This window comes from Physeter macrocephalus, chromosome 4 (genome assembly GCF_002837175.3).
Source record: "Physeter macrocephalus isolate SW-GA chromosome 4, ASM283717v5, whole genome shotgun sequence".
In the NCBI taxonomy this organism is placed as follows: Eukaryota; Metazoa; Chordata; class Mammalia; order Artiodactyla; family Physeteridae; genus Physeter; species Physeter macrocephalus.
This window is the reverse complement of record NC_041217.1, coordinates 49,489,553-49,517,021: the sequence shown is the minus strand read 5'-3', so window position 1 is coordinate 49,517,021 and position 27,469 is coordinate 49,489,553. Positions and strand designations below refer to the sequence as shown.

Genomic DNA, 27,469 nt, shown 5'->3' with positions numbered 1-27,469 from the left:
TCTACTACAGCAAACACCAAAGAAATCCAAGGCCACCCTGTCCCCTATCACCAGAACGTGCTGCTGGCCATTTCCAATCCACCTCATACCATTCGGAATTGATTGTGCTGTTTCTCTATCTTTGTAAAAAGAAGTTTCGCTTGTTTTGTGGAGAATTACAAGTGGGAGAGAGGCATCCTGTCTTCCACCAGCACTGCATCCATCCCAAACTGGTCAGTGCACTGCTTCACGGTGGCCAGGACACTCAGGAGCCGCTGGTCCACAGCGTCTAGGTGAGGATCAGAGAGCACTGGGGAGATGGGGTCATGGGCCATGGCAGATTTTAAGGCAGACTTCAGAACACCATTCTTCAGAGAGTTCAGTCTGTTCCAGGTAGAAACCCGAATGCTGGGAGAAAAAAAGTTTTAGGACAGGTTACATAAAACCTCTCACTATCAAATGGAGATTAAAGCCCGCATGGCAGACAAAAGTAAAGAAATAATTATGTAAAATATCTCAACTAGAAAAATCATTTCTGTTTTAGAAGTAGCTCTACATTATGAGTAAGTAACATTACCACATTTTGATATTTCTTTCTGGGTAATTAAGGAGAAATATATAAAATATTTACACATGTTCACTGCAGTGCTATTTGTAACAGGAAAAATGTGAAACAATCTGAATGTCCAACAACTGAGAAATAGTTAAATAAATTATGGCTTATCCATTCAAGGGAATACCATGCAGCCATTAAAAGCAGTTATGAAAACTCAGTGGCATGGGGAAATGCCCATGATATAATATTGAGTCAGGGAAAACAGTTGGAGGGAAAACACTCTTTTACTCCAAACCTGTGGGGAAAGAAAATGTGTGTATAAGCATACACACAAACATACACACACAATTACAATGAAATCACTAGAGTGTTAACAGGAGTTATCCTTACATCTTAATAAGTAATTTAATTTTAATTTCCTTCTTTTTATGTTTCTTAACTAAAAATTCTAGCATTAATATTATAAATAGAAAAAGTTTAAGGATACCTATTTTTCTCAATTATTTTACCAACTAAAGAGGATTTTTTGTTTATCTTAGAAAAAAAGTATTTACCTCCCTGTGGGTAATGTGGGAATTACTAAGTATGCATTAAAGTCTGACTCTGCATGAGGCAGGCAACTTGTTCTGCAACCATTTAAAAAGTAAGAAAGTAAGGATCTTCAGATAAAGCATGGCAGGGATGGAGAAGCACAGAGGCAGTGTGGTTTTACTCTTCTGAAAAATACTGCAAGTGCCTAGAGCATTAGAGTTCCCCCTGTGTGACAAAGGTATCACTTGATTGCCTCTCAGCTCCAAACTCACTCTTCATACATGCCCTGCTATAATGGACAGAGGTCCTTTAAGCATCTCTCCTCTTAGGCTTTCTCGGTAGAGGACACTGGAAGGAGACTGCAGAAGGAAGAGGTTCTCCAGACACTTCTGGCTGCTGTACAGTGAGTGGGTCAGTAGTGTGTGGGGAAGGTCATCAAATGAAACTCTGCCTTGGCCACATTTCCAGAACATACAGGCCCACCATGATGTTGTGGCCTTGGCCTGGCTTGGTGATAACTTTCCTAAGGCCTTCTTGACATGGACACGAGAGCCCCCAAAGCCACGCACCCAGGCTGGTGCCCCAATTCCCCGTGTAGGCCCACGGTATGCTCTCTCGGTATGCCATGCTACCACCTGCTGATTGCCTGTACCCTCCCTGCCTGCATTCTGGAGGGCTGCTTCCTGCACTCCCAGCACCTGCAAACTAGCACACTTCTCTGCTATTCAGTGGGCTGAACTACACCTTCTCCACTGAGGTCAAAACCCCAGGCTTGGGGAGGGGGGATCCCCTTCCAAGTTTGTTCTTCCTTGGGTACTCTCCCTCAGCTCTAGTTTTCTTTTATAGTCACTCTTGTATCAAAGAGTTTAATAATTCTTATACTAAACTGTCCTGTTTAACCCACCATGTCTTTTCTATCTCCTGACTGGACCAGACTCATAGCACTGTTAAAACAAAAACATCTTCCTTCACAGATACAAGTTGTGATTGGATGTATCACTGCTTCCCAATATTAATGAAGATAATTAAGGGTTGCCTAGGTAAACACTTTCTGCAGAATACTGTTGTTATTAAGAAAAGAAAGAAAAGAAAAGTAAAGCAGACCAGTTGCCAGAAGAGGCAGTCTTACATGGTCAGTGTGTCTCTGGGAGGCAAGCAGCAGGAAGCGGCGCTCCGGGACCTGCACTTCTGTGTAGCCAAGCAAGGTGGGTCCCAGCTGATTCTTAGTGCCCACGCTTTAAAATCATACTGGCAATGAAGATCTGAAAAGGAGCTCCTGAGAGCCCAGTCTTTATCTCATTCTCTTGAGTTACTTTTTAATTTCTCTGTTATCTAATATAGACTTTTAAAAAATCAATTACTAAATACTATGGAGAAAGCTACTTTTGGTTTACACAATTTCAAACTGAGACAAGCAAACCACAGGTGGGTTGTGGTGTTGAGTGAGAGGACTTGAAACCACAAGGTAAACATAGTACAGCAACTAGGGGCATGGGTTGCACTAGATTTTGGGTGCGGGGGAGTGAGGACTATATTCTTATATTAAAACAAACATGGATATACATTATTGGATAAACTGAAAATTTCTACTCATACAAAACTCAAAATGCATTCTGAGCTTTGGGCTACACTGCTGTGGAAACCTTTCCCTGATCCCCTACAGCTCAGGATCTCCAGGGGGTTCGGGGTTAGAAAAGCATGAAAAGTGCTGCTCAGGTATTAGGAAGTTTTAAAGCCAAGAAAACTGATATTCTGTTACCTGAGCCTGGAAAGGAAGGCAATGCAGGCAAATGTACTTGACTGCGTAACTTACATGCAACACTGATAGAGAGGGGCAAGAATGCTTCTCTCATCCAGCGAGGGGTTCCCAAAGCTGAAAATTAAATGAAAACTTAGTGAATTAGGTGGAAGCACCCGTCCCCTTCTTAGCATCAAAGCAAGAACAAATTCTATAAGAAACCCGAATGTGATCCTGGATAATTTCATGCTCCCACAGCTCAAATCACTTAAATTAAAAATAAACAGGGGGGCTTCCCTGGTGGCGCAGTGGTTGAGAGTCCGCCTGCCGATGCAGGGGACATGGGTTCATGCCCCAGTCCGGGAAGATCCCACATGCCGCAGAGCGGCTGGGCCCGTGAGCCATGGCCGCTGAGCCTGCGCGTCCGGAGCCTGTGCTCCGCAACAGGAGAGGCCACAGCAGTGAGAGGCCCGCGTACCGCAAAAAAATAAAAATAAACAGGGCATGACAAATTAGACACAGGATTCCTAACAGCTTGTACTGCAGCATCAAACAACAAATATACTCCTTTACAAGGATCCTTCTCCTGCCAGGATATTGCAAGGTGTTGAAGCATAACCATCCTAACACAGTATGGAGTCCACAGACCAAGGGAGAACCTGAAGACCCCCAAACCTGAGAAGGTTTTAAGGGTATGTAGAGAAATAAAGGCTATTGATATCAGGTTCTCGCAAACAAGCAGAAGGTCATTACCTGTAAAAAGAAGTTATACTTGTTCTACTCTAATATTACCAATCAGAAAAAGACTTAGATTATCGTATTCCCTACAAGAAAGTATATGGTCAGATTCAAACTGGAAAAACTGCTCACAGAGGCTGAGAAAACAGTGATTCAAAGCAGACGTAAAAATGCTCTTAGTAATTCTGAGTTAGAAAAGGAGAACTGATTCTGGAAAAACTGTCAACCTTCCACTCTTTTCCTGGAAGCTCACCTTAATAGCTGGAGGGTCTGGTAGCCCTCAGCACAGGGCAGGCCCTCAAATAATAAAAGGCAAAGGCAATTATTTCAATGTGTATTTCCACAGCACACGATCATTTTTACAAGTAAGGATAAAGATATGCAGGAACTGAAAATATAGTATAAATGAAAATGAAATACATAGCACTGGTCACTACCTGCTTTGCTGGGAATGGGAGAGGCAATGTTTGCTGGCCTCTCACTCTCTGTAGCTGTCACCCCCTGTCATGGAGTATGAGGCACCTGGTGCTCAGTATGAGGTGGTGGCCTCCTTAGCAAATGCTGCCCAAGCATTCTTCGCCGAGTATCCATGTCTCAGCTTATTCTCAGCAACCAACGTTAACAATAGTGACTCATCTTTATCCATTCGAAAGAAGATGTGGTACATATATACAATGGAATACTACTCAGCCATAAAAAGGAATGTGGATGGATCTAGAGACTGTCATACAGAGTGAAGTAAATCAGGAAGAAAAAAACAAATATCGTATATTAACGCATATGTGTGGAACCTAGAAGAACGGTACAGATGAACAGGTTTGCAAGGCAGAAATAGAGACACAGATGTAGAGAACAAACGTATGGACACCAAGTGGGGAAAGCGGCAGGGGGTGCTGGTGGTGGGATGAATTGGGAGATTGGGATTGACATGCATACACCAATATATATAAAATAGATAACTAGTAAGAACCTGCTGTATAAAAAAATAAAATAAAATTCAAAAATATAAAAAAACAACCAAAAAAAACCAAAAAAAAAAAACAAAAAACAATAGTGACTCAGAGCCTGGACAATTCCAGCTCCAAGGAAGTATTCTATTTAGCAAACATTTATTATGTATAACTAAAAGTGTGGCACTTAACTGGGTACCATGGAGAATGCAGAGTGCAAACTGAAAATACAATGTGCTCTTCAAATAGCTCAGGCCTAAATAAGGACATTCCATTTATTCAAAATTATTAAAATTGTCAAGAAAGAATGATATAAGTAGCAATAAATAGAAGACCTTGGTTTTCAGTTGTCTGTGAAGAGAATCATACTCTTTGACTCTTTGGAAAAAGTGAGTTTTCCACTTTTTTAAAGTCCTCAGATCCCTGAAGGTGAAAGGAGTACAAACTCTGAACAAGTTGGAAGGATGGGTGCCAATGGCAAAGACTCCAAGTGGAAACAAGAAGGATGCCTTCTGTTGAGCCTGTTCTGGAGGTTTTCCAGGATACCCCAGAAAGCATTCTTCTTGTATACACAGGACCCCTAACTGACAAGGAGAGTCCTGCTGGTCCTACCTTTTGGCATTATCGAGAAGGATGAGCATACTAGCGCCTTCATCGTCTTGAAAACTCTCGTAGTGATGGCGGTCAGCATTGCCAATCAGGTAATCAAAGACAGCTGTATCAATGATGTCCAAGAGGCGAGGGCCGGAGTCATAAGGGGACGTTTTCTTCACAGCGTCACAGTAGCTCTCATCATACTCCCACCTGGAGGGAAGCAGCATCACCAGGGTTGTTCACTGAGTGCCAGCACCACACGTAACATTGTTTAAAACACAGAGAAGAGAGAGTCCCTGACTAGCAGGTTTCCCCCTGAACCCCCCATAGTCCTTTTTAGTCTTGGACAGAACCCTGGCTCCTACACAGGGTTGGCACCTGACCAGGCACAGGAGAGAATGAAGTAGTGGCTCACAGGAGCATTTACCTGGCTAATTTGCCCTCTCGGTAAGTCCTGCCCCATGGGTGTCGGTGTTTTTGTAGAGGCCACACATCTGGAAGCCAAAGCGTGACAGACCCCTCCATCGTGTCTCCATCAGCACAGGCTGGCTCTGTTTCTCGGCAATAATAACACTTCCCATAGAAACAAGTATTATTTCCTAAAGGAGAGAATGGAACCAAATACACTTACAGAAAAAGGATGACTCCAAATTCTCCCCAGACAATGCAGAAGGGAGCAGCTCTGTGTGAAAACAAAGATCCTGAGCTTATTTTTAAATCTTTATTTTCTGTATAGGAAATAAAAGCACATGGTGTAAAAAAATTCAAAAGGTACAAAAGGATATATAGGAAATTAAGTCTCCCTTTCCCTCTCTGTCCCTTCTACCCAATCTCTCCCAGAAGTAAAACTACTGTCACAAGTATCTTTCTGAACTCACTTTAAGTAATGTCCTCTTCTCCTTCAGGACTGACATTTTGGCCAGAATGCCCAGGGGAGGGAGAGAGGGCTTGTACAAGGCCAAGCCATGGACCAGGACTTTGGATACATACAGAGTGGGGAGGAGGGTCTAGAGCAAATGATTAAACAGACTGAGGATAATGGGAACCAGGTTTCTCATAGATGGAGAAGGGAGTTTAACATATAAAAAGAGAGAAGGCCAGAGTAAATCCTGCAGTGTTGAATTAGAACTGGAGATACTGGTTTGAATTGATGGTTTTAAAACACAGAGATATAAAAGAAAGTACAAATGTTTGTGTGTGTATATGTATGCATATATATACACACGCATGTATATATATACATATTTTGCCCCTCTAGACCTGGAAACAATTAACACTCAGGTAGTAGTGAACACACTCACATATCAGTTTCTAAATATCATCTTAATACTATATTAAAAGGAACCAGGGCTCCTTGGAGAAACAGATGACCCTTAGGGCAGGGGCAGGGAAAGTACAAGATGAGCCTGGGTCATATTGCTATGCCAGCTGTAAGGAGGCACTCAGAGAATGACAGGGGACATTCCAAATGACACAAGAGACAGTTTGTAGGGGTTCCCACTGGCCAAATCTGGGATAGTTTGAGCATCAAAATAAATAATAATAGTAACAAATTGTAACTGAGTAAATTAAGAGTCTACGTGTTCATAGTGATATAAATCAATAAGTAAGTAAACAAAAATGGGGCAGGGAGACGGGAGTTCTACTCATCAGAAGAATGGCAACCAGTAAGTCTAGAAGAAATGACAGAATTAGCAAATCACCATTTGGCAACTATCACAGTAGTAACCGATTCGGATAAGAATTATCAATGAATTCTAAAACTGGTGGGCAAAAGTTTCATGAGGATAGAATATTTATATAGTTTTGAGTTTCTCCCTACAAAGTACTCAGTAATTACTTATTAGTAAGTATAAAATACTGGAGAAACCTTGCAGACACTCACCATCTTAATCAAGTGATGAGTTAACATCACCAGCAATGGGACCAACATCACGTGCCTCCTGATATGATGCACTGAGAAGTGAACAATAGCACTTTACTATCGTTTCCACCAAAGTTTTTAAATCATGAAGAAACATCAGACAAATCTAAACTAAGAGATATTCTAGAAAGTAACTGGCCTGCACTCTTCAAAAATGTCAAGGTCTTGAAAAACAAGAAGAGTGAGGAATTGTTTCAGCCTGATGGAGGCTAAAAAGACATGACAAGTGAATGCAACTGAATGCAATATCCTAGATTGAATCCTGGATGTACATAGGCCATTACATGGACAAGTGGCAAAATCTGAATAGGATCTATGAATTAGGTAGCAATATTGGATCAATGTTCATCTCTTGATTTTGATGGTTGAATGTTGTGCAGGAGAGTGTTCTGGTAGTTGGGATATACTCACTGAAGTCTTAAGGGAGCATATAAGCTGTAATGGATATTCATGGCTGCAACCTGTTCTCAAGTGATTCAGAAGTATTAAAAATTGAGGAATCTGGGGGATTCTGGATCATTTCTGCAACTTTTATGTAAATCTAAAATTATTTCAAAATAAAAAGTTAAGGTAAGTAATGCTTTCTTTGCTCTCTACCTCTATGAAATAATAGCCATCAAATGAGCTAATTCCCTACATCCAGAAAACCTCACATACTCCTTTAACGATTGTTTATGTTCTCATGTATATGTGTCCTTGAAGAGACAAACAGCACTCAAACTTTTTATTATTTCCAACCTCTGGCATAGTACACACTAAATAGAAACTAATCCACTATATACCCACCCACGAAGCTGATTCTATCACTCTCCATTACTTTACAAACTTTTCTAGGTAAAGAAGATTTGAACACTAATTGAAAGATATACCACAATTATTTTTTAATTATAAAAATATAAACTTGTAAGTTTAACTTGATCCATCAGAAATACCAACGGATCTTTTAGAGGGTAACTAGGTATGACAATTTTAAAGGTCATAAGAAAAAATAAATAAGAACTGCTAGAAAATTGTTAAAATAACTGCAAAGAGTAGGGACTAGACCTACCAGATATCAAAACATAGTATAATGCCTCAATAATTAAAACATTATAGGGGACTTCCCTGGTGGTCCAGTAGGTAAGACTCCACACTCTCACTGGAGGGGCCGCGGGTTCAATCCCTGGTCAGGGAACTAGATCCCACATGCATGCTGCAGCTAAGAGTCCGCATGCTGCAACTGAGAGTCTGCATGCCACCAGAAAGATCCCGAGTGCCGCAATGAAGACCCAGAGCAGCCAAAATAAATAAATAAAATAAATATTAAAAAACAACAACAACATTATAGACCAGCTCATAAACAGATTTAATGTCCAATGGAGCAGAACAGAAAGTCCAGAAACTAAAGCTAAATAAAGAAACTAAATAAAGAAAATTTACTACAGGGAAAAACAAGAGACTCTTTAATGCTATTGGGACAACTGATAGCCATCTGGGAAAACAACAACAACAACAACAGTGGAGCCATACTTCATTACATATACCAGAATAAATTCCAACACTAACAAAAACTTAAATGCAAAAAAAAAAACTATAAAGGTACAAAAAGAAAAAAAAAAAAGCAGAATTCCTCCATAATGTTGGAATGAGCAAGGCTAACTATGATTCAAAATCAGAAAATCTATCAGAAAAGATGGACTGATTACATTAAAAACAAAAAGTTTCTGTAAGGCAACCCCCCCCAAATAAAATACAAAACAAAAAACTATAAGCAAAGTCAAAAAAAATTAAAGAATTGGGGAAAATATTTCTATCTCATATCACAAAGGGCTATTATCCTTCTTATGTATGAGCTCCTGTAAATCGATAGGACCAATGACAAAGCTAAAAATGAGCAAAGGGGACTTCCCGGGTGGTGCAGTGGTTAAGAATCCGCCTGCCAATGCAGGGGACATGGGTTCGAGCCCTGGTCCGGGAAGATCTCACATCCCGTGCAGCAACTAAGCCCATGGGCCACAACTACTGAGCCGGCGCTCTAGAGCCCGTGCTCCACAACAAGAGAAGCCGCCGCAATGAGAAGCCCACGCACCACAACAAAGAGTGGTCCCCGTTCGCTGCAGCTAGAGAAAGCCCGCTCACAGCAACAAAGACCCAACGCAGCCAAAAATAAATAAATAAATACATAAATTTATTTTTAAAAATGAGCAAAGGATATGCAAAGACAAAATACAAGTGGTTCTTAAACAAATAAAAAGATGCTACATGTGAAACAAACAAAACCCAAAGTTTGATAATACGTTGTTGTTGAGGCTAGCGGGTAAAAGGCATTCTCATACATCACTGCTGAGAATGTTAAACTGATTAAACATCTATGTAAAAATGTATGTGCCCTGTGACGCAGCACTTCCACTTCTGGATATATTTGATCATGTATGAAATAAAATATGTACAGGGTAATTTTGGGCAACAGTGGTTGTAAAAACAAAATACTGGAACTTTTATGTCCAACAAGGGCCTGGTTAATCAAATTATGGTAGATCCATGCAATGGAGCATGCTGTAGCTGGTAAAAAAAAAAAAAGAAACTCTTTACATGAGATAATAGATTACCAAGATGTATTACATAAAAGAATAAGATGCAGAAGTATGTACAGTATGACATATGTTGTATAAAATAGTAGAGTTAAATAAAAATATATATTCATATTTCATACAAAAAGGACATAAAGAAATTACTAATAGAGATTACCACTAGGAGGAGGGAGAAGGAATGGTCGGATGAGAGGAGAGCTTTTCATTGTAGTCCTTTCGATATTTTTTAAAAATTGTGAGTTGTGGGAATGTATTACTGATTCAAAAAACATAAAAAAACAAAACAAAACATTGCTTGGTGTAGGAAACCTGTTGCCTATGTGACAAAATCCAAACTTCTGAGTTTGGTAAATAAGACCCTTTATAACTGAATGGAGTCAGGTGTACTGGCTAAAAGTGCAATCTAAGGTCAGGTTTGTGGGATCAAAATATAGACTCTAAATAGTCATTAGACTGCAAGACATTGGGCATATAATTTCACCTATCTAAGCTCCCTCTGTAAAACGGAGATAATATAACAGTTCTTCCGCCCTTGGGTTGTGAAGAATGAGAGACAATCCCCAGTAATGCTCAGCACAGTGCCTGACACATTGTCAGAAACCAATCAATGACAGCTATTTATTATGAATAATCTGGTTCCAATCTACCTTTCCAGACCTCAATATTCCGGTTTTATAGCCGTGAACCTGAGGCTCCAAATCTTTCACTACTTCCTGGATGCGCCAAACTTTTAAAACTGGTTTTCTGATGACCTCGATCTCCATGCTCTCCTTGGATGAACTACCACCTATGATAATAAAATCTATAGCTCCAGCCCACACTTCTCGCCTAAGCTACAGATTTTAGCTCCTAAATAACTAGTCAACATTTACTCCTGGATGTTCCTGTCAAGGTGAGATTCTGCACCCAATTTCACTGTGTGTGGGTTTTCCCCCACCACCAGGCAATTCTTGGTCACCAGCTGGGTGTCCTACAATTTAACTTAATTCTGACACTATCTACCCGGAGATAGCATCAGACTCCACAGGTTAAGGGCTCAGTCCCATAGGACTGCCCTCCACCACTTCAGATGCCAATTGCAAGTCCAGGTTGTCACCTGTGCTTCTGACCAGCTGGCTATAAATTAGAGGTCCCTATGAGCCCCTGTTCGGGTTCGATTAATTTGCTAGGGTAAAGAATATACAACAGGGAGAGGACAGTCTCTTCAATAAATGGTGTTGGGAAAACTGGGCAGTCACATGCAAAGGAACGAAACTGGACAACTATTTTATAACATATGCAAAAATTAACTCAAAATGGATTAAAGACTTGAACTTAAGACCTGACACCATAAAACTCCTAGAAGAAAACATATGCGGTGAGTTCCTTGACACAGGTCTTGGCAATTATTTTTTTGGATTTGACACCAAAAGCAAAGGCAACAAAAGCAAAAATAAACAAGTGGGACTACATCAAACCAAAAAGCTTCTGCACAGCAAAGGAAACCATCAATAAAACAAGAAGACAACCTACTGAATGGGAGAAAATATTTGCAAATCATATATCTGATAAGTGGTTAGTATCCAAAATATATAAAGAACTCATACAACTCAACAGCAAAAAAATAATCCAATGAAAAAATGAGCAGAAGGTCTGAATAGACATTTTTCCAAAGAAGACATACAAGTGGCCAACAGATACATGAAAAGGGGCTCAACACCACTAATCACAAGGGGAATGCAAATCAAACCACAATGAGACAGAACCTCATACCTGTTAGAATGGCTATCATCAAAGAGACAAGAAATAACCAGTGTTGGTAAGGCTGTGGAGAAAAGGGAAGCCTTGTGCATCACTGGTGGGAACGTAAATTGGTGCAGCCACTGTGGAAAACAGTATGGAGGTTCCTCAAAAAATTAAAAATAGAACTGCCATATGATCCAGCAATTCGACTTCTAGGTATTTAACTGAAGAGAGAACAAAAACACTAATTCAGAAAGATATCTGCACCCCCATATTTACTGCAGTACTATTTACAATATCCAAGGTATGGAAACAACCTAAGTACTCATCAATGTATGAATGGATAAAGAAAAAAAATGTGGTATATATACAATGGAATATTACTCGGCCATAAAAAAGAATAAAATCTTGCCACTTGCAACAACACTGATGGCCCTTGAGGGCATTACACTAAGTGAAATAAGTCAGAGAAAGATAAATACTGTATGATCTCACTTACAGAATCTAAAGCAAAACGAAACAAAATAAACCCAAGCTCACAGATACTGAGAACAGTTGGGTGGTTGCCAGAGGCTGGGGGGTCGGGGGGTGGGAGAAATGGGTGAAGGGAGTCAAAAGGTACAAACGTCCAGTTATAAAATAAGTCATCAGGATGGTGACTATGGTAAATAATACTGTACTGCATATTTGAAAGTTGCTAAGTGAACAGATCTCAAAAGTTCTCCTCACGAGAAAAAAAAAAATTCTGCACCTATATATGATGTTTGTTAACTAGACTTATTGTGGTGATCATTTCACAATATGTACAAATACTGAATCATTATGTTGTACATCTGAAACTAACATAATGTTGTACAATCATACCTCAATTAAAAAAAATTTGCTAGGGCAGCTCACAGGTCTTGGGAAACCACTTTACTCCCTAGATTACTGGTTTATTACAAAGGATATCAATCAAGAGCCGATGAAGAGATACATAGGTCAAGGTCCTGAACAAAGAAGCTTCTGTCTTTGTGGAGTTTGGGGCCTGGCATGGTGGCACATGGAAACTTTTGTTTCACCAACCTGTAAAGTTCCCCGAACCCCGTACTGTTGGAATTTTTATAGAGGCTTCCTTACGTAGGCAAGATCAATTAGGAACTCCAGCCATGATCAGTTATTTCCAGCTCCTCTCCCCTCTCTGGAGAAAGGGCAAGGGTGTGGGGCTGAAATTTCCAAGCTTCTAATTATGGCTTGGTCTTTCTGGTGAACAGCCTCCATCCAGGAAGCATCCAGGAACCAACCCAGAATCACCTCAATAGAATAAGATATGCTCCTGGTGTTCCTATCACTTAGGAATTTACAAGGGTTTTAGGAGCTGGGGACAGAAACCAATATATCTATTTATTATTTTACACAAGGAAACAAAATATCCAAAATTAAATTAATTACCTTCCTCTGCTCCATCTCCCTAAGTCTGCTCCTTTCTATATATTCCTAAGATAGCTAACAGCTTCATTATACACTTAGTCATCCAATCCAGAAATTCAGGAGTCATTTTTAACTTTTTCCTCTCTCTCAATTGTCTCACTCAGCCCAAATGTTCACCAAATTCCTTCCATTCCAGTTCTTGAGTATCCCCTAGATGTCCAGGGGACATGTGCATGTGCATTTACTACAACAGCCCCCAAGGGCTCTCATCTCAGCTTGCCCTTCCCAATTCATCCTCCACAACGCTGCTACAATTAGTTTTCTAAAACTCAAATCTGATCTTTCCACATTCAAACTCTTTTCCATGGCCTCCCAGTGCCTAAGGAGAAAATCTTTACTTCAGCTCAACTACACAGTCTCCTGAGCTTGCCATGCTCTTCTCTCATTTCTTGTCGCTGTTGTCTCTGCTCTGTCCTCCACCTAGAACAGGGTTAACTCAGGGAGCCTGTGAACTGGATGGAAACAAAATTACATTTTTATTTTCACTAATTTCTACCTGAAACTTAGCATTTCCTTCAGTTATGATGGTAGGCAGCAAACCATAGTATTAGCATTACCTGTGACTTTCTCAACAGAAGAAATCAATAAATTTTTCATATCATATTAGCATTGTTGCAGATACTGCAAAGTATCATTTATATTTATCATCCGAAATTATGGTAGTTACTAGATCACTCTAAATCTTGTTATTTAATGTGTAAATAACGAAGCACATGTTACTCTATCACAAATTAGCTTTTTGTAATTTTAGGTTAAAAAATATATACTTCAATATTATTAGTTTTGTTTATAAGTCTACATATTTTAATTTATGTATTTAATAACATTATTTTGAGAAAGGATCCAGAAACTTCTCTAGACTGCCAAAGGAGTCACTTGCACAAAAAAAGGTTAAGAGTCCTTTTCCAAACCTAGGGTGTTCTTTCCCACTGTATCTTCCTGCAGGATTGCTATTCTCCCTTTAAGACTTGGTTGAAACTATGACCCCAGCCCTAACTTCTAGACCCCCTCCCTCCTCTTCCCCTCCACATTCCCACAGGCCCTCTGTATATGTCTGGCTCCCCCATTAGATAAAGCTCCTTGAAGGCAGGAAGGTGTCATTCATTTTTGTATATTCAACACCTAGTTCAGAGCCTGCCACACAGAGTGAAACAAAATTTTGTTCAATAAATAAATGAATGAATATAGAAGAATATAAGCAGATCAAATATTTTAGTCTCAAAATCTGGGTTTGAATCCTGGCTAACAATTAGTAGCTTTGTGAATTTGGGAAAGTCATTTAACTCTTTTAAACCTCTTTCTCAGGTCTGAAATGTGGATAAACCTCCCCTACTTATTGCACTCTTGTCAAGAGGATTAAATAAGGTAACTGTGTGAAAGTGCTTTGTCAAGTTGCAAGGGCTATACAAAATTTAGTTATCATTATACCAAGTTATCTAGTAATACATTTTAAAAATGGTGCTAAGGTCAGCCCGTTATTTAAAACCCATCTCCAGCCAATTCCTCTACCTGCCTGCTATGGACTGAATGTTCATGAGCCCCCTAGAATTCACACGGTGAAGCCCCAATATGGTGGTATTTGGAGGTGGGATTTTGGGGAGGAGTCCTCATGATGGGATTAGTGCCTTTATAAGAAGAGACATGACAGAGATGATTCCTCTTTCATTCTTTCTCTGCAATGTGAGGATACAGGAAGAAGACTGCTGCCTGTGAATCACAAAGAGGGCTGTCACCAGAACCCAACCATGGTGGCACCCTGATCTTGGACTTCCAGTATCCAGAACTGTGAAAAATAAATCCCTATTGTTTAAGCCACACAGTACATGATATCTTGTTATAGCAGCCAAACTAAGACACTGCCCTATGCTGTAGAGTGTATCCAGAAGCTTTTCTCTAAATGTACCAGTCCTTTGTACTTCCAGGTCTTTGTGCCCTCATTTCCATTATACTTCCTGTTATTTTGCCCAATGCCCTTCCCTCTTTGCAGCCTGGGTAGCGTCTACGGATTCTTCAATACTCAGCCCAAGTGTTAATAACCTCCTCTACAAACCTTTTTCTGGCCTCTCCCTTCCCCCGCACCTTGCACAATATATGAGAGTTAACCTTCTCTGAGTCTCTAGACAGCAGGCCTATTCTTCTCATCCATCAGGAATGCATGTTTGCCTAAGCATAAAATTGGACAAGCAGAAGTGATTAGAAAATATATGAAACAAATCAGTGACAGTGTATGCTTTTGGTTATTTGTAAGAACAGCAGAGCCCTAGCCTGGTAAGTTTAAATTCTGAATGATGAATCTGTCAAAAGTGCTTTAAATATTCAGTTTCACCTCATTATAAATGTAAATCCATTCACTCTAGCAAAGCAAGTTGAAGTTCATCTTGCAATGTCTATTTCAACAGTCATATCAACGCAGAGTACTGTGTCATTGAAAATGGCGCCCTGAGGAGGCTCAGACAAGAGACCACAGCACCTCTGAATTCCTCCCATTCTCACTATGTCTGCAAGGAGAACAGGAGTGAGAATTCTAGCCCAGACCCCTTACCTCAGAATGTGACAATGGAGAACAGAGGCCAGAGGGATGGCAGTCAGTTCCACACACAAAGAGTTACATAGGCTAACCTTTGCAGAGTAGGAGGAGGCAGTGGTGATCTTCCAGACCTAAGGGCAACCCTACAAGGGAATTTCTGACCCTCTTATTGAGTTGCCTTAAGGTTTGCTCAATTCTCAGGAGACAGGAAACAGTTCCCAAGAAAGTACAGAAGCATGAAAAAAACCACCACCAAGGCAATGATACACAAGACAGTAACTGATTTAGACCAAATTTTGAGTTTGAGATTTAGTTTAAGATCAAGCAGAAGGAAATAAAGTTATCCCCTAATTACACTGTCGTAAATGATCTCACTTCCTACTTCAGAGACACACAAAGCGTGCATTAGGGAAAAGTTTCAATTTCCTGCCATCCACCTTTAGATCTATTTCCCCCAGTACTCTGAGAACAAGTTGCCTGATTTGCTTTTGTAGTCCCTTGAGTTCTTCAGTTCCTAAAAGTCATGAGCCAGCTTGCTCAATGATGCCCCATTTAATTTATTAACTATTCCCTTACCTAAACGTCCTCTATAACCTCCTTACCTACAGTTAGGAAGGTGCTCAAGAGCTGCTCCGTGGCAACAGGCTTGATCTCTGTCCGCAGATTAACAAATCTGCCAACCACCAAGGGGGCTCGGCGGAAACCCAGAATCCTGGTTTGGAAGGTTGAACAGAAGAGAAAAATCTTTGGGGATATATTTTAAACAGTAGTCTTTTTTTTTTTTTTGGCTGCGTTGTGCAGCTTGCGGGATATTAGTTCCCCAACCAGGGATCGAACCAGGCCCCTGGCAGTGAGAGCACAGAGTCCTAACCACTAACCACAGGACTGCCGGGAAATTCCCTAAACAGTAGTCTTAAAAATCATAGTTAATCATGTTAGGTGTGTAAAGGTATTGCTGATTGCTGGTAAGTATTTTTTAGAGGTACATATATTTATGAATTTAATATCAAGATGTAAATAATTTATGTAAGACAAATCTAGCAAAATGTGAGCAATTGTTAAACCTAGGGAGTGGGTATATGGGTTCACTATACTATTCTTTCTACGTCTGTTAGAAATTTTTCATAATAAAATTTTAAAATTTAACAAAGCATTAAAAAAAAAATTGGGCCTAAACCCATACAGGGCTTCAAACCTTTACATGAAACACTGACAGAAAACTATACAGATTAATCTAAAAGGATAAACTCACAGGACAACTTAAATACAGATACATTTGAAGATACTTCTAATGGTCTAAAAGTGCAACCTTATCCTTGAGCACCATCATTTTTTTAAAAAAAGGAAATTTTCTGGCTAAAAAATACACACTCGCTCAAGAAAAGTTGGAGGGGCAGGATTTGGAACACACAGAAAATTTACGGAAGAAAATTAAAATCATCCATAATTCCACAACCGAGAAGTAACTACTGCCATTTCGGCATAAGACCATTTTTTCCTTCACATGTATATATAAACACATACTCACTCTTGTGTGTATATACACAATTGAGATTATGCTATATGCAGTTCTGTCTCCTGCTTTTCACTCATTACTGTATCATGAGCCTTTTCTCATGTTATTAGAAAAGCCTTTAAAAATGACTGTGCATATGGGGCATATGTATATGTATAACTGATTCACTTTGTTATAAAGCAGAAACTAACACACCACTGTAAAGCAATTATACTCCAATAAAGATGTTAAAAAAAAAATGACTGTGCAATAAATAATCCATTGTTCAGGGATGCTGACTGACTCTGTCCTAAACTCATTTTTAGAAAAGCCACAAAAGCAAGGAGATCAATAGATGTCAAAATAACATAAAAAATGAGAGAACTTCCTGAGGCCAGAGGAGATGGTTAAATCCTAATGTAATGGAGAAATAGCAACCCAGGGCAGGAAAGTATAAGGTGGGAAAGAAAGTGGGGAAGTATTTTTTTCTCCCCATTGACTGTTGTCAGACCTTGAAAGAACAGCAGCCACTTAGTGCTGGGAAGCCATGTCCAGTGGCACCTGAGCTTGGATGGGGCAGTTAACAAAAGGGGTAGGGGGACTGGCCACAGAATATCTTCCAGACTTTGAGGGAGGGAAGGGCTTTAAAATACAAGACCCCCAAAGCACAGGTGATAAATTGAAACGTTATAGGGACTTCCCTGGCAGTCCAGTGGTTAATACTCGGTGCTTCCACTGCAAGGGGCACAGGTCAGATCCCTGGTCAGGGAACTAGGATCCCGCATGCTGTGTGGCGAGGCCACACAAATAAATAAATAAATAAATAAATAAATAGAAACATGATTATATTTAATTAACATCAAAAGTAATAATTTCCATACAAAGACCACTTCACTCTAAGTTAACAAACAGGTGTTGTGCTGTGAAAAGGAGGTACTAATCTCTGCCCATAATTGGAGGAATATAAAATAACAATGAGATACCACTTTACATATATTAGATTAACTAAAATTAGTATGTTGGATAATATAAAATATTGGTATGGATATGGGAAAAAGATCTTCATGAACTGCTGGTGTCCATCAACAGGGAAACAGGAAGGGGTTTAGGGATGAAGAAAATAAGGAAACAAACGAGGTCTTGGAAAGACTGATTCTAATGTGCAATTAAGTGATGAGTAGGATTTATCCAACTCTTTTCCACTAGGCCTTAGAAGAGGCCGTGAAAATTCATGGTATTGTGAACAAACATTTATTTAATTCTTCCCTTTCATTAGATGTTTAGATTGCTTCCATATTTTCACTACTGAAAATGCTACTAGCTAAGATCTTGGTATATGTATCTTTGAATTTCTGATTCTCTAGGGTACTTCCTAGAAATATCTGGGATGTTTGCATAAAAAGGTAGTTACTCATTCAAAGGGTATGAACATTAAGGATTTTGATACATAATGCCGGAGTTCTTAAAAGAATGACTGAACCAATTAACAATGACACAAGCAGTATACGAATGTCAATGTATTCCTGCCAATAAAGTATTATCTTTTTTCTAATCTTTGCCATTTTCAGTAGGAGAAAATAGTATCCCATTGTTTCAACTGGATTTTTTTTTTTTTTTTTTTGGCCACGCTGCGCGGCTTGTGGGATCTTAGTTCCCTGACCAGGGATTGAACCCTGGCCCACAGCAGTGAAAATGCAGAGTCCTAACCACTGGACCACAAGGGAATTCCCTGGATTTTATTTTATTACTGGTGAAGATGAACTCCCTCTGTCATATTTATTAGCTCTCAATAATTTCTATTCAACCGTGTTCTTAGACCATTTTCTACTAGCGTTTTAGAGCATGTATAAGATTTTCTAAACATTTATATATTAAGGCTATTAATGCTTAGATTATATTAGATTCAAGTATTTTCCTCCTAAGTTTGTTTGCTTTTAAATTTTGTTTGATGTTTCTTGACATATGAGTTAATTTTTTTTAATTTAGTTGAATCTATTGAGTTTTTTCTTTGTGATTTTTAAATTATTGCTTTTATGCTTAGAAAATCCTTCCTAATCCAGAAAAAAGACAAAAATTCACCTTTATTTTCTTCTGGTTTCCTTATAGATTCATTTTAAAATATTGTGAATAATTTCTTTTAAAGTCTACCAATATGCCCTGATTAAAGAGCTGATCAGAGGAGCAACTGGGATACTAGACAATTCAGTTACAAGGATCCTGACTAGAAACTTGCTAAAAAAGTATTAATTTTCCTAGTTAACTTATACATTTAGAATTCACATCTATTTTCCTCTTAGAATTATCCTGGTTATTGAAGCTGTGCGTATTTTGTATGAAGGACAATAAAATTCACATATATGTCATGCTATATGTTTCTAGCATATGAGGATAGGTGAGTATTATTTAAAACAAAATCAAAACAAAACAAAAATCAGTACTGCCAGGCCCAATTAATGACCAGTTCAATTTAGGGACTTCAATTCAAACTCTGGTTTTCTTCCTGCCATTTTATTTACCAAGAACATCTTCACTCATGCTAATGAGAGAGGGCATAACAGAATGAAATGACCTAAAAAAGCCTGGTGTTAAGACATTTACTTTGGTATTCCTAGTACCAAATAATGAGGAACTCATACAAATTTAATGGAATTAATCAGTTATCTAAAGTAGGTAATAAGTTAAAGTTATTAGATTTCATTTTTTTTATTACATTCCTTTGAAAGGAGTCCACAAGTCCTCTCCAAGATATTTCTAAAAGGAAACAAAACGACTGTAACCCACTGTGATTACACATACCTGTCCAAATGAAAGGCTGCTACCTCTGCATTGTGTCTATCATAACCAGCATATGGTTCCCCTTCTACCACATAGTCTCGGTTATACCTGCAGAGTGAATGGGAAGCACAGATGTAGACATGAATTACATCAGTACCAGAGGCGACAGCATAAGAGGCAGAATAGAAATTTGCAAGCCTGATTTTGCTCTAGAAAACTTCTCGGTCAATCCTGAGAACAGTCGTGGATTAGCATAGATCACTGGTTTATGTGGTGAAGATGAAGTGGAGAAGAAAACTAGAATTATACATCTACCTCTGCAATCATTCTATGAATAAAACACAGATGTTATTTTTACCCCTCTAAAAGACTTTCAATGTAGCTTAAGTAAAACTATAAGGTACTTTTCTGGAAGGTGAGGACCACCTTTGTATCTTCAGCACAGTGTTAAGCCTATAGTTCGTGCTTAATAAATGTCTACTGAAATGTTTATTAGACTAAGCTGAAGTAAAATGAAAATATGGCAAGGCTTACCAGAATGGCTATGGCAAGGCTTGTTAGAGAAGTTTAAATTTCTTGGGGAAAAAAATGGTCCGGATATGCCTCTGTTTTTGTTAACAAGGAGGCAAAGGTACATTTGCCTTCCCTGTTAATGGGAAGAACTAGACACAATTCACCTATGACCTCTACTGTTCACTTGCATTTCCTGAATCAAAAGGAGACCTATCAGGCTTTACAAGACAGAAACAAGTTGAGACTGACGTGAAGAGGAGCCACTTCACTAAGGACACTTGGATCTCCAATGCTGAAAAGGCCATGGGGAAGTGGGAAATGGTACTATACAAGGCAGTGACCTTCAACATAAATGACCACAGAATACAAAGTAAAACCATGTCCACCAAACACATTTTCAAATCAAAGTGATGAAACATTTATGTTAGAAGACAGACACGCAAAACCACCTGGTTGGACACCAGTTTCTTCCTAGCATGGTCAATACACTCAAATGTATTTTTTTTTGTTTCTAGTGTCAAAGCATCATTTAGGCTGCCAAGGATTACACCTGCTACCTCCAAATTAAAAGTCTCAGTTTTTAAATAGGACAGCAGCAAAAGCTGACACTATTCAAGCACTTCTCTCTCCACTACAGCTGCAGGCTGTCCATAAAGATGGGCGACAGTCCTTGAATACCTTATTTCTCAGGACTCCAGAGGAGCCACAGGAAGATTTGTGGTGATGTGCAGTCCGCTCCTTTCAGTGAAACATTAGAGAACTTTCCACTACATGGAAAGGCTGCTTGGAGTGAAATGTAAAACCCTAGAAAAATCCAGGAACTTTGGGAGTAGGCTGGAGAAACATGGAGGGAAGGAAAAGGGAAAGGAAGAAGAATCAAAATGAAAGAACTGCACTGGAGTCCAAAGGTCTGAATCCTTAGTTCATGCTTTGGTTATGAGAAATACGGAAAGTCAGAACTCTGGATCTCATTTTCCCCAGCTGTAAAATGAGTAGTTGGACTAGTTGATCTCCAAGGTCCCTTTCAGCACTTCCTAATATCAGTCACTGACTTCTACCCACCCCCAGGCCCTTGCCGTCTTGTTCCTTTCCCACCATAACTGCAGTTTTTGCCTGTGAAAATCAATTTACTTCCAGAAAGGATTACAGCTATTGGGTTGGCCAAAAGGTTCGTTCAGTTAGTGAACACGTTGTTCAATAAAGATCTTCGTGAAAGTGAAAAATGTCTTTTTTTACTTAAAGCCCCATTAACTTTTTGGCCAACCCAATATACTGAAAAAAATCACTTTTATAATAATGTAGTAAAGAAAAATGTGCAAATAAAGGCATCACTGTATTCCTATATATTTCATGTACTATACAAATCTTCCATCTCTGGCAGGAGGACATGGACAATCAGGCTCCAGAAACGCTGAACCACAAGTGGCTGTTAAAGAAAGGTGCACGCCTCGACTTAGCAGAAAGGTCTTAGATCCTCCTCTCAACAGAGCAATCCATCTTAAGTCACTGACAGCAGCAAAATTCATACAGTAACTGCCAATAAATCACTCCTATCCTTCTGGTGAAGGACATCAGAATGTGACCAAGAACACTAATTTGCACTTACACTAGGACTAAATAGCCTCAGAAGCCCACAGGGTCAGAATAGCAATTTGCTGGGTGTTTGGGGGCTGGAGTCAATTTCTACAAGCACTTAAATGTGCACCCACTTTCCCCACCCTGGGAGAGTGCCAGGTGTAATCAGCCCAGGTCAGTGTGTGCAGTGACTAGAGCGCTATCACCTACTGCAGGGGCTCGACAGCTTGCAGGAGGTGGGGCAGGAGCATCTCTGGAGCTGGGCGTAGACAAGGGCTCTTCAGAAGGTGATGGGGGAGGAAGGGGCCGCACTGACAAGAATAAAGAACTGGGTGTAGAGAGGAGGACCAGGCTGTGAGGGGCTGGCCACTAGGCTGTGCAGGCTGGGTTTTGTCTGGTGAGCAAGGGAATCCCTGGATGTTTTAAAGTTGGGGAGCACAGTGATTACATGGGTATTTGGGAGAAGAATGAAAGTGGATTTCAGGATGGTCTGGAAGAGGAAAGTAATGGGAAGGCTGCAGTGGTAGTAAGAGATATGAGATAAAGCAGCAACAGTGACTAAGGTTAGCTTATGCATTTATCTGCTGCCACGTCCACTAGTCACCAGTCTGGCCTCTTCCTCCCTCCAGTTATGCTTTGTCTGAATACCCCAGTCCTATCTGCAAAGCACCTGGACTAATACTAATGTTGCACACCATCAGTAGTATCTGCCTTCTAACACTTCCTGCTGTCCCATCTCACCTTCAATTCTTAGTGTACAAATAGTGGGTGTGGAGAGGGTACCCTTTTATTTAAACACAAAATGCCTGCATCTCATCTCTTTTCACATGAATTTAATTTTTGTTTTTAGTTTGTCTTCTTTCCATCACTCTGCTTATGCTGCGATCTCTCAGGCTACAAATCAAGAGGTCAAAGATCATATTTGAAAAGGAAAGTAGCAAATTTTTGATGATGGGTGATCCATGTCATCTCTCTTACAGGAAGGCAAACAAATTTAAGTGAATCACACGTGTGTGGCAGAACACAAGCTGCTCACACTCTGACAGCTCCATTCGTTAATGCAGGGTGATCTTGTCAAGTTATTCTTTCTCAAATTATTCTTTCTAAGTCTCAGTTTCTTACTCTGGAAATAAGAACTGTAACTGCCCACAGTTGTGACGAAGGTTAAAAGCATTAACAGATACAAAAGTACTTAGTGTAATGCCTGGCAAATGGTGTGCATGCAACAGAAGTTAGATCCAAGTCCCACATAACTATGCTTTTTCCTCATTACCTGCCAATCAGACTTTCTATTCTCCAAAAGTCTACTGCAATTTAAAACTTTCCTAATTTCCACATCTTCCACACACCATACTTCCCAGTTCCAGGCAAATGTAGATCCCTTCCATTTCTGGAATTCCAATAATATTAGCTCTCTGCTTGCCTATTATCTACTGATATTTGGGTCATGAAGGGAGCTAAGCCAACTACTCTGGTCACAGTGGTTTCTGCACCCCTTCACCCCATATTTCTTCTCCCACTCCAGCAAGAGACCCAAAGTTATGTGTTATAATTTTCTCAAAAGCTCTACTGAGGAATGAAAACTATGTTTAGTACACAGAAAATTTTAGACATTACAAATTTTGAGAAAATCCACTAGTAACTAATTCCTGTCAAAAGAATATAAATCACCATCATGTTAACCTATTTCAAATTCATATACAAACAGAAAACTTTAAAAAAATTAATTATACTATAGAATGGCCACAAGAATTATCTCTGTAGATCCTTTAAAAAGTCCAAAGGGATCACTGTCTAACAACATATGATCTAGCCCTCTCTAGTTCAAATTTGGACTGAGGCAACTAAAAGGGCCCAGTTCTCTGCTTAAAACAGGTAAAAGAAACAACAATGGGATATCACTACACACATATTAGAATGACCAAAACTCAAAACACTGACAACACCAAATGCTGTTGAGGATGTGGATAACAAGAACTCTCATTCACTGCTGATGGGAATGTAAAACGGTACAGCTACTTTGGAAGACAGACTGGCAGTTTCCTACAAAATTAAACATACTCTTACCATATGATCCAGCAATTGTGCTCCTTGGTATTTACCCAAATGAACTAAGAACTTACATCTACACAATTCCTGCACATGAATGTTTATAGCAGCTTTATTCATAACTGCCAAAAATTGGAGGCAACCAAGATGACCTTGAGTAGGTGAATGGATAAACAAACTGTGGTACAGCTATACAATGGAATATTATTTAGCAAAAAAAAAAAAAAAAAAAAGCTATCAAGCCACAAAAAGACATGGAGGAACCTTAAGACACAGGGAGAAGCCAATCTGAAAAGGTTACAAAAGGTATGATTCCAACTATATGGCATTCTGGAAAAGGCAAAACCATGGAGATAGTAAAAAGATTAGGGGTTGCCAGGGGTTCAGGGGAGGAAGGGAAGGATGAATAGATAGAACACAGGGGACGCTGAGGTCAGGGAAGCTATTCTGTATGATACTGTGATGGTGAATACTTATTATAAGTTTATTGAAACTCTCACAGAATGTACAGCACAAAGAGTGAACTTAATGTAAATTATGGACTTTAGTTAATAAATTAATATTGGCTCATCAACTGTAACAAATGTACTAATTTGATGGAAGATGTTAATAATTGGAGAGACTGGGGAAGAGAGGGGAGGGGGTATATAGGAACTTTCTGTACTCTCCCCCTGATTTTTCTGTAAACCTAAAATTGCTTGAAAAATAAAATAAAGCCTATTAATTCAAACAAAACCAAAGCTCAAGTGAAAGAATCACAGCTTTAGTGCTAAAAAGGACTTAAGTCACCCATCCAAAACCTACTCCAACTCTGGGTAACTCCTACTCCACAGCATCCCTGACATGTGGTTGCCCAGTCTTTAATTGTACACTTATGGTGACAAGTTGCTTATTTCCTAACCAATTCATTTTGTATCTCTAACATCTGGCACAAAGTAGATACTTGACAAATTTCAGAATCCAGGATAGCTCTAACTGTAAAATGTGCAATCTAATATTGAACCAAAACATATTCCTATAAATTTCCCTTACTCAAAGAATCATGGAACATTAAGAGCTAGAAGAGACTTCAGAGATCTTCTAGTCTCTCCTTCCCATTTTACTGAAGAGAATACCAAGAGAGGGAGATGAGCACTCATATAAATCCCAAGTTACAACTGAACAGCACAGATAACTTCAAGATGAAGACTTACCGCTTAGGTTTGAAGACAACTTTCTGTCCTCCTTCAAGTATCAGTAAGGCTTTCAGTTGTGTCCCTTTATAACCTACATCAGCTTTAATGATTTTCTTGGTGGCCATGGCATGCATGATTGCCCCCAGCTCTGGTGTCTCTTCAGGGTACACTTCCCGGGGAACCACCCACTGGGCTGCAATCTCCCAGGGAGACTGCAAGGTGTGGTCCAGCTTGGACACCAGCTCTACCCGCAAGCCAGCCATCATTCGGTGAAAGGCCCTCTGGTCCTCCCGGTTGGCAGCTGATGTATCTAAGTTGTCAATCAGGAAAACTTTGGTGAAGATAAAGATGACAAGGAGAATTGCTAACAGCACGACTCGCTGCTTTAGCTTCATGTTGACCTCTTTTCCTTCTCCCCTGACTACTCTCTCTCACTTATCAAGGAGAGCAGGTGGTGATTGTCAGCAAGGAGATTCCATGATTATACACACTGGTCCATTTCTTCACTGAGGTGCCTCCCATAATTCCTGCAAGCCCAAGTATAAAGCACAATTCAATCAGAAATTCTGTCCTTCCACCCCTGAATCTTTTGCAAGCCTCAAATATATTACTCACCATTTTAGCCTTGCTAATCCTATGCCCGAGAAGACCCAATAATTTAAAATGAACTGGTGAAAGGAAGGACCTAATAGTTAAGAACCGGGTACATTGAAAACTTAAAAGCAAATACTACCGTTTTAACAGGGTGCAGAGCCATCTAGGAGCCATTTGGATGGCTACCAATTCCTAGAAACCAAAACAATAGGAAAAAGCACAAAAAAGTAAAACATTAAGATATGCATAACTCCTTAACTTTCATTTTTACCTTTCAAAATCCATAAAGAACTTTTGAATATCCAAAACCACCAGTATTTGGTAACTTTTCAGTTATCTCCTCCAAATATAAGTTTTATGACACGTTATAAGACAGGAACGCCTAAAAATGCCAAAGAGGGTACAGAGGAGAGTAATAACTCCCTCTAGCAATCCTGGACATGTCATATCTGCTATTCATGTATTTAAATACAACAAATACCCAGATATGTATCTCTACTTAATCAGTCTTCTACTAATTATTTTTCAAAATTAAAAACTCTGTAAAATATGGATAATCAAATCTGGATAAGTTAAGTAAAGGAAAAACATATCCCTATACCATCTGGCTATTAGTAGAACATGACCAGAAAACTAATGAAACCTGGTACTAGAGCAACACTATGAAATCTGGACTGGTCAGGCACATAACAAAGATACTGATGTTACAGACATAAAGAAGTGCTGCTTCCGGTGTGGGGTGCACCACCCTCTGGTCAATTCTGAAGCTAAAAGATTCCAAATACAAGATTTTTGCAAGGGTGTCAAGAACATACGATTCAGCCTCATTTGCATGCTGACAGGTTGCTTTCCACTCCACAGGGCCATTTAAAAACATGCACAAGCTCACTTTGCTACATGCCTACAGGCAGCACGCACTGGGCTAAGACAAAGATGACAAGAAGATAACAGGGTGTTGCTTCACTCTCCAATTCATTTAACAACTCAAACCATTAATTGAAGAAATAAAACCAATACAAAAGATAGGACAAACGATTCAGGCTGAGACACTCCCACCCAAACTGGAGACTGCTCCCCTAATAACAGCTGGAAACACATCCAAAAACAGTCTACTAGATCAACAGTGTGTTCTAAGGGCAGCACCTTGCTCAGAGCTTGCTGACATGCAGTTTATTCGTGGTGATTAACCTCTCTTCCCATTCATTTTCATAAAGATGGGAAAGCGAGAGTCACATTCAAATTCTAATTATCTCCAGCCACCTGTTTTGTTGCATCATCATCTCCCAGGGAGTACATAACACTATTAGCTGAAACACAGGCAACTCAAGTACATCCAAAATGTAATTGTGATGGTATCAAGTTTGGGGTGAAACTCAGTAAAACAGTTCTCTGTGATTACTGGTAACAGCAATGCTAGTAGAGCAGATTTCAGAGATTTTTGCTAGTTCCAACATGACCTAAACCACACAACTTCTTCAATTATTTGTTCAGCAGTACACATCTCTGGCTGCAGTGGTAAAGGTAACATGGAAATCTCCCTGTGTCAGCAATCATTTCCTCAGCACCTCCAGCTGCAGCTACCTCCTGCTGAGGTACAATTCTGGCACAAAGGGGCCAGATGAACAGCCTTTCACTTCCTACAAAACCCTCCTCAGGACTAAAGTCTGGTTAACCCGTGAATTTCCAATGATGCTGCTCATTTCATTTAGAATGAAGAAATTCCTCCCTTATGCTATATAAACAAATTATATCTAAACATTTACCACAAAGGTTAGGGAGAGTGAGGGCTTTTTTTTTTTTTTTTTTTTTTAAATCACCAATGCAATAGGAAGTTCTAGTAGCTCCAAAATTCAAACAAAACAAACTGAGTCTGTATGCTTTTCAATTTTGAAATCTCATTACCTTCTGATGGGCCTCAGAAGAGCACATTCATCAGTTCAGGGCTGCAGATAATTCATCCAATCAACTAGGACAGAAATTTCTATTAAGTGAAC

General features: G+C 39.5%; 1 protein-coding gene across 1 annotated transcript; it reads right to left on the bottom strand.

Annotated features, from left to right (window-relative positions):
* Window positions 1–108: 108 nt before the first annotated feature.
* Window positions 109–27,469, bottom strand: FAM20B (FAM20B glycosaminoglycan xylosylkinase). Its single transcript, XM_024133653.3, has 8 exons — window positions 27,378–27,469; window positions 24,900–25,408; window positions 19,591–19,677; window positions 15,902–16,011; window positions 5,514–5,685; window positions 5,105–5,296; window positions 2,880–2,939; window positions 109–387 (listed from the first exon to the last, which is right to left on the bottom strand). The coding sequence occupies exons 2-8, from the start codon at window positions 25,274–25,276 to the stop codon at window positions 156–158; spliced, it is 1,230 nt and encodes a 409-aa protein (XP_023989421.1). The 5' UTR covers window positions 25,277–25,408; window positions 27,378–27,469; the 3' UTR covers window positions 109–155.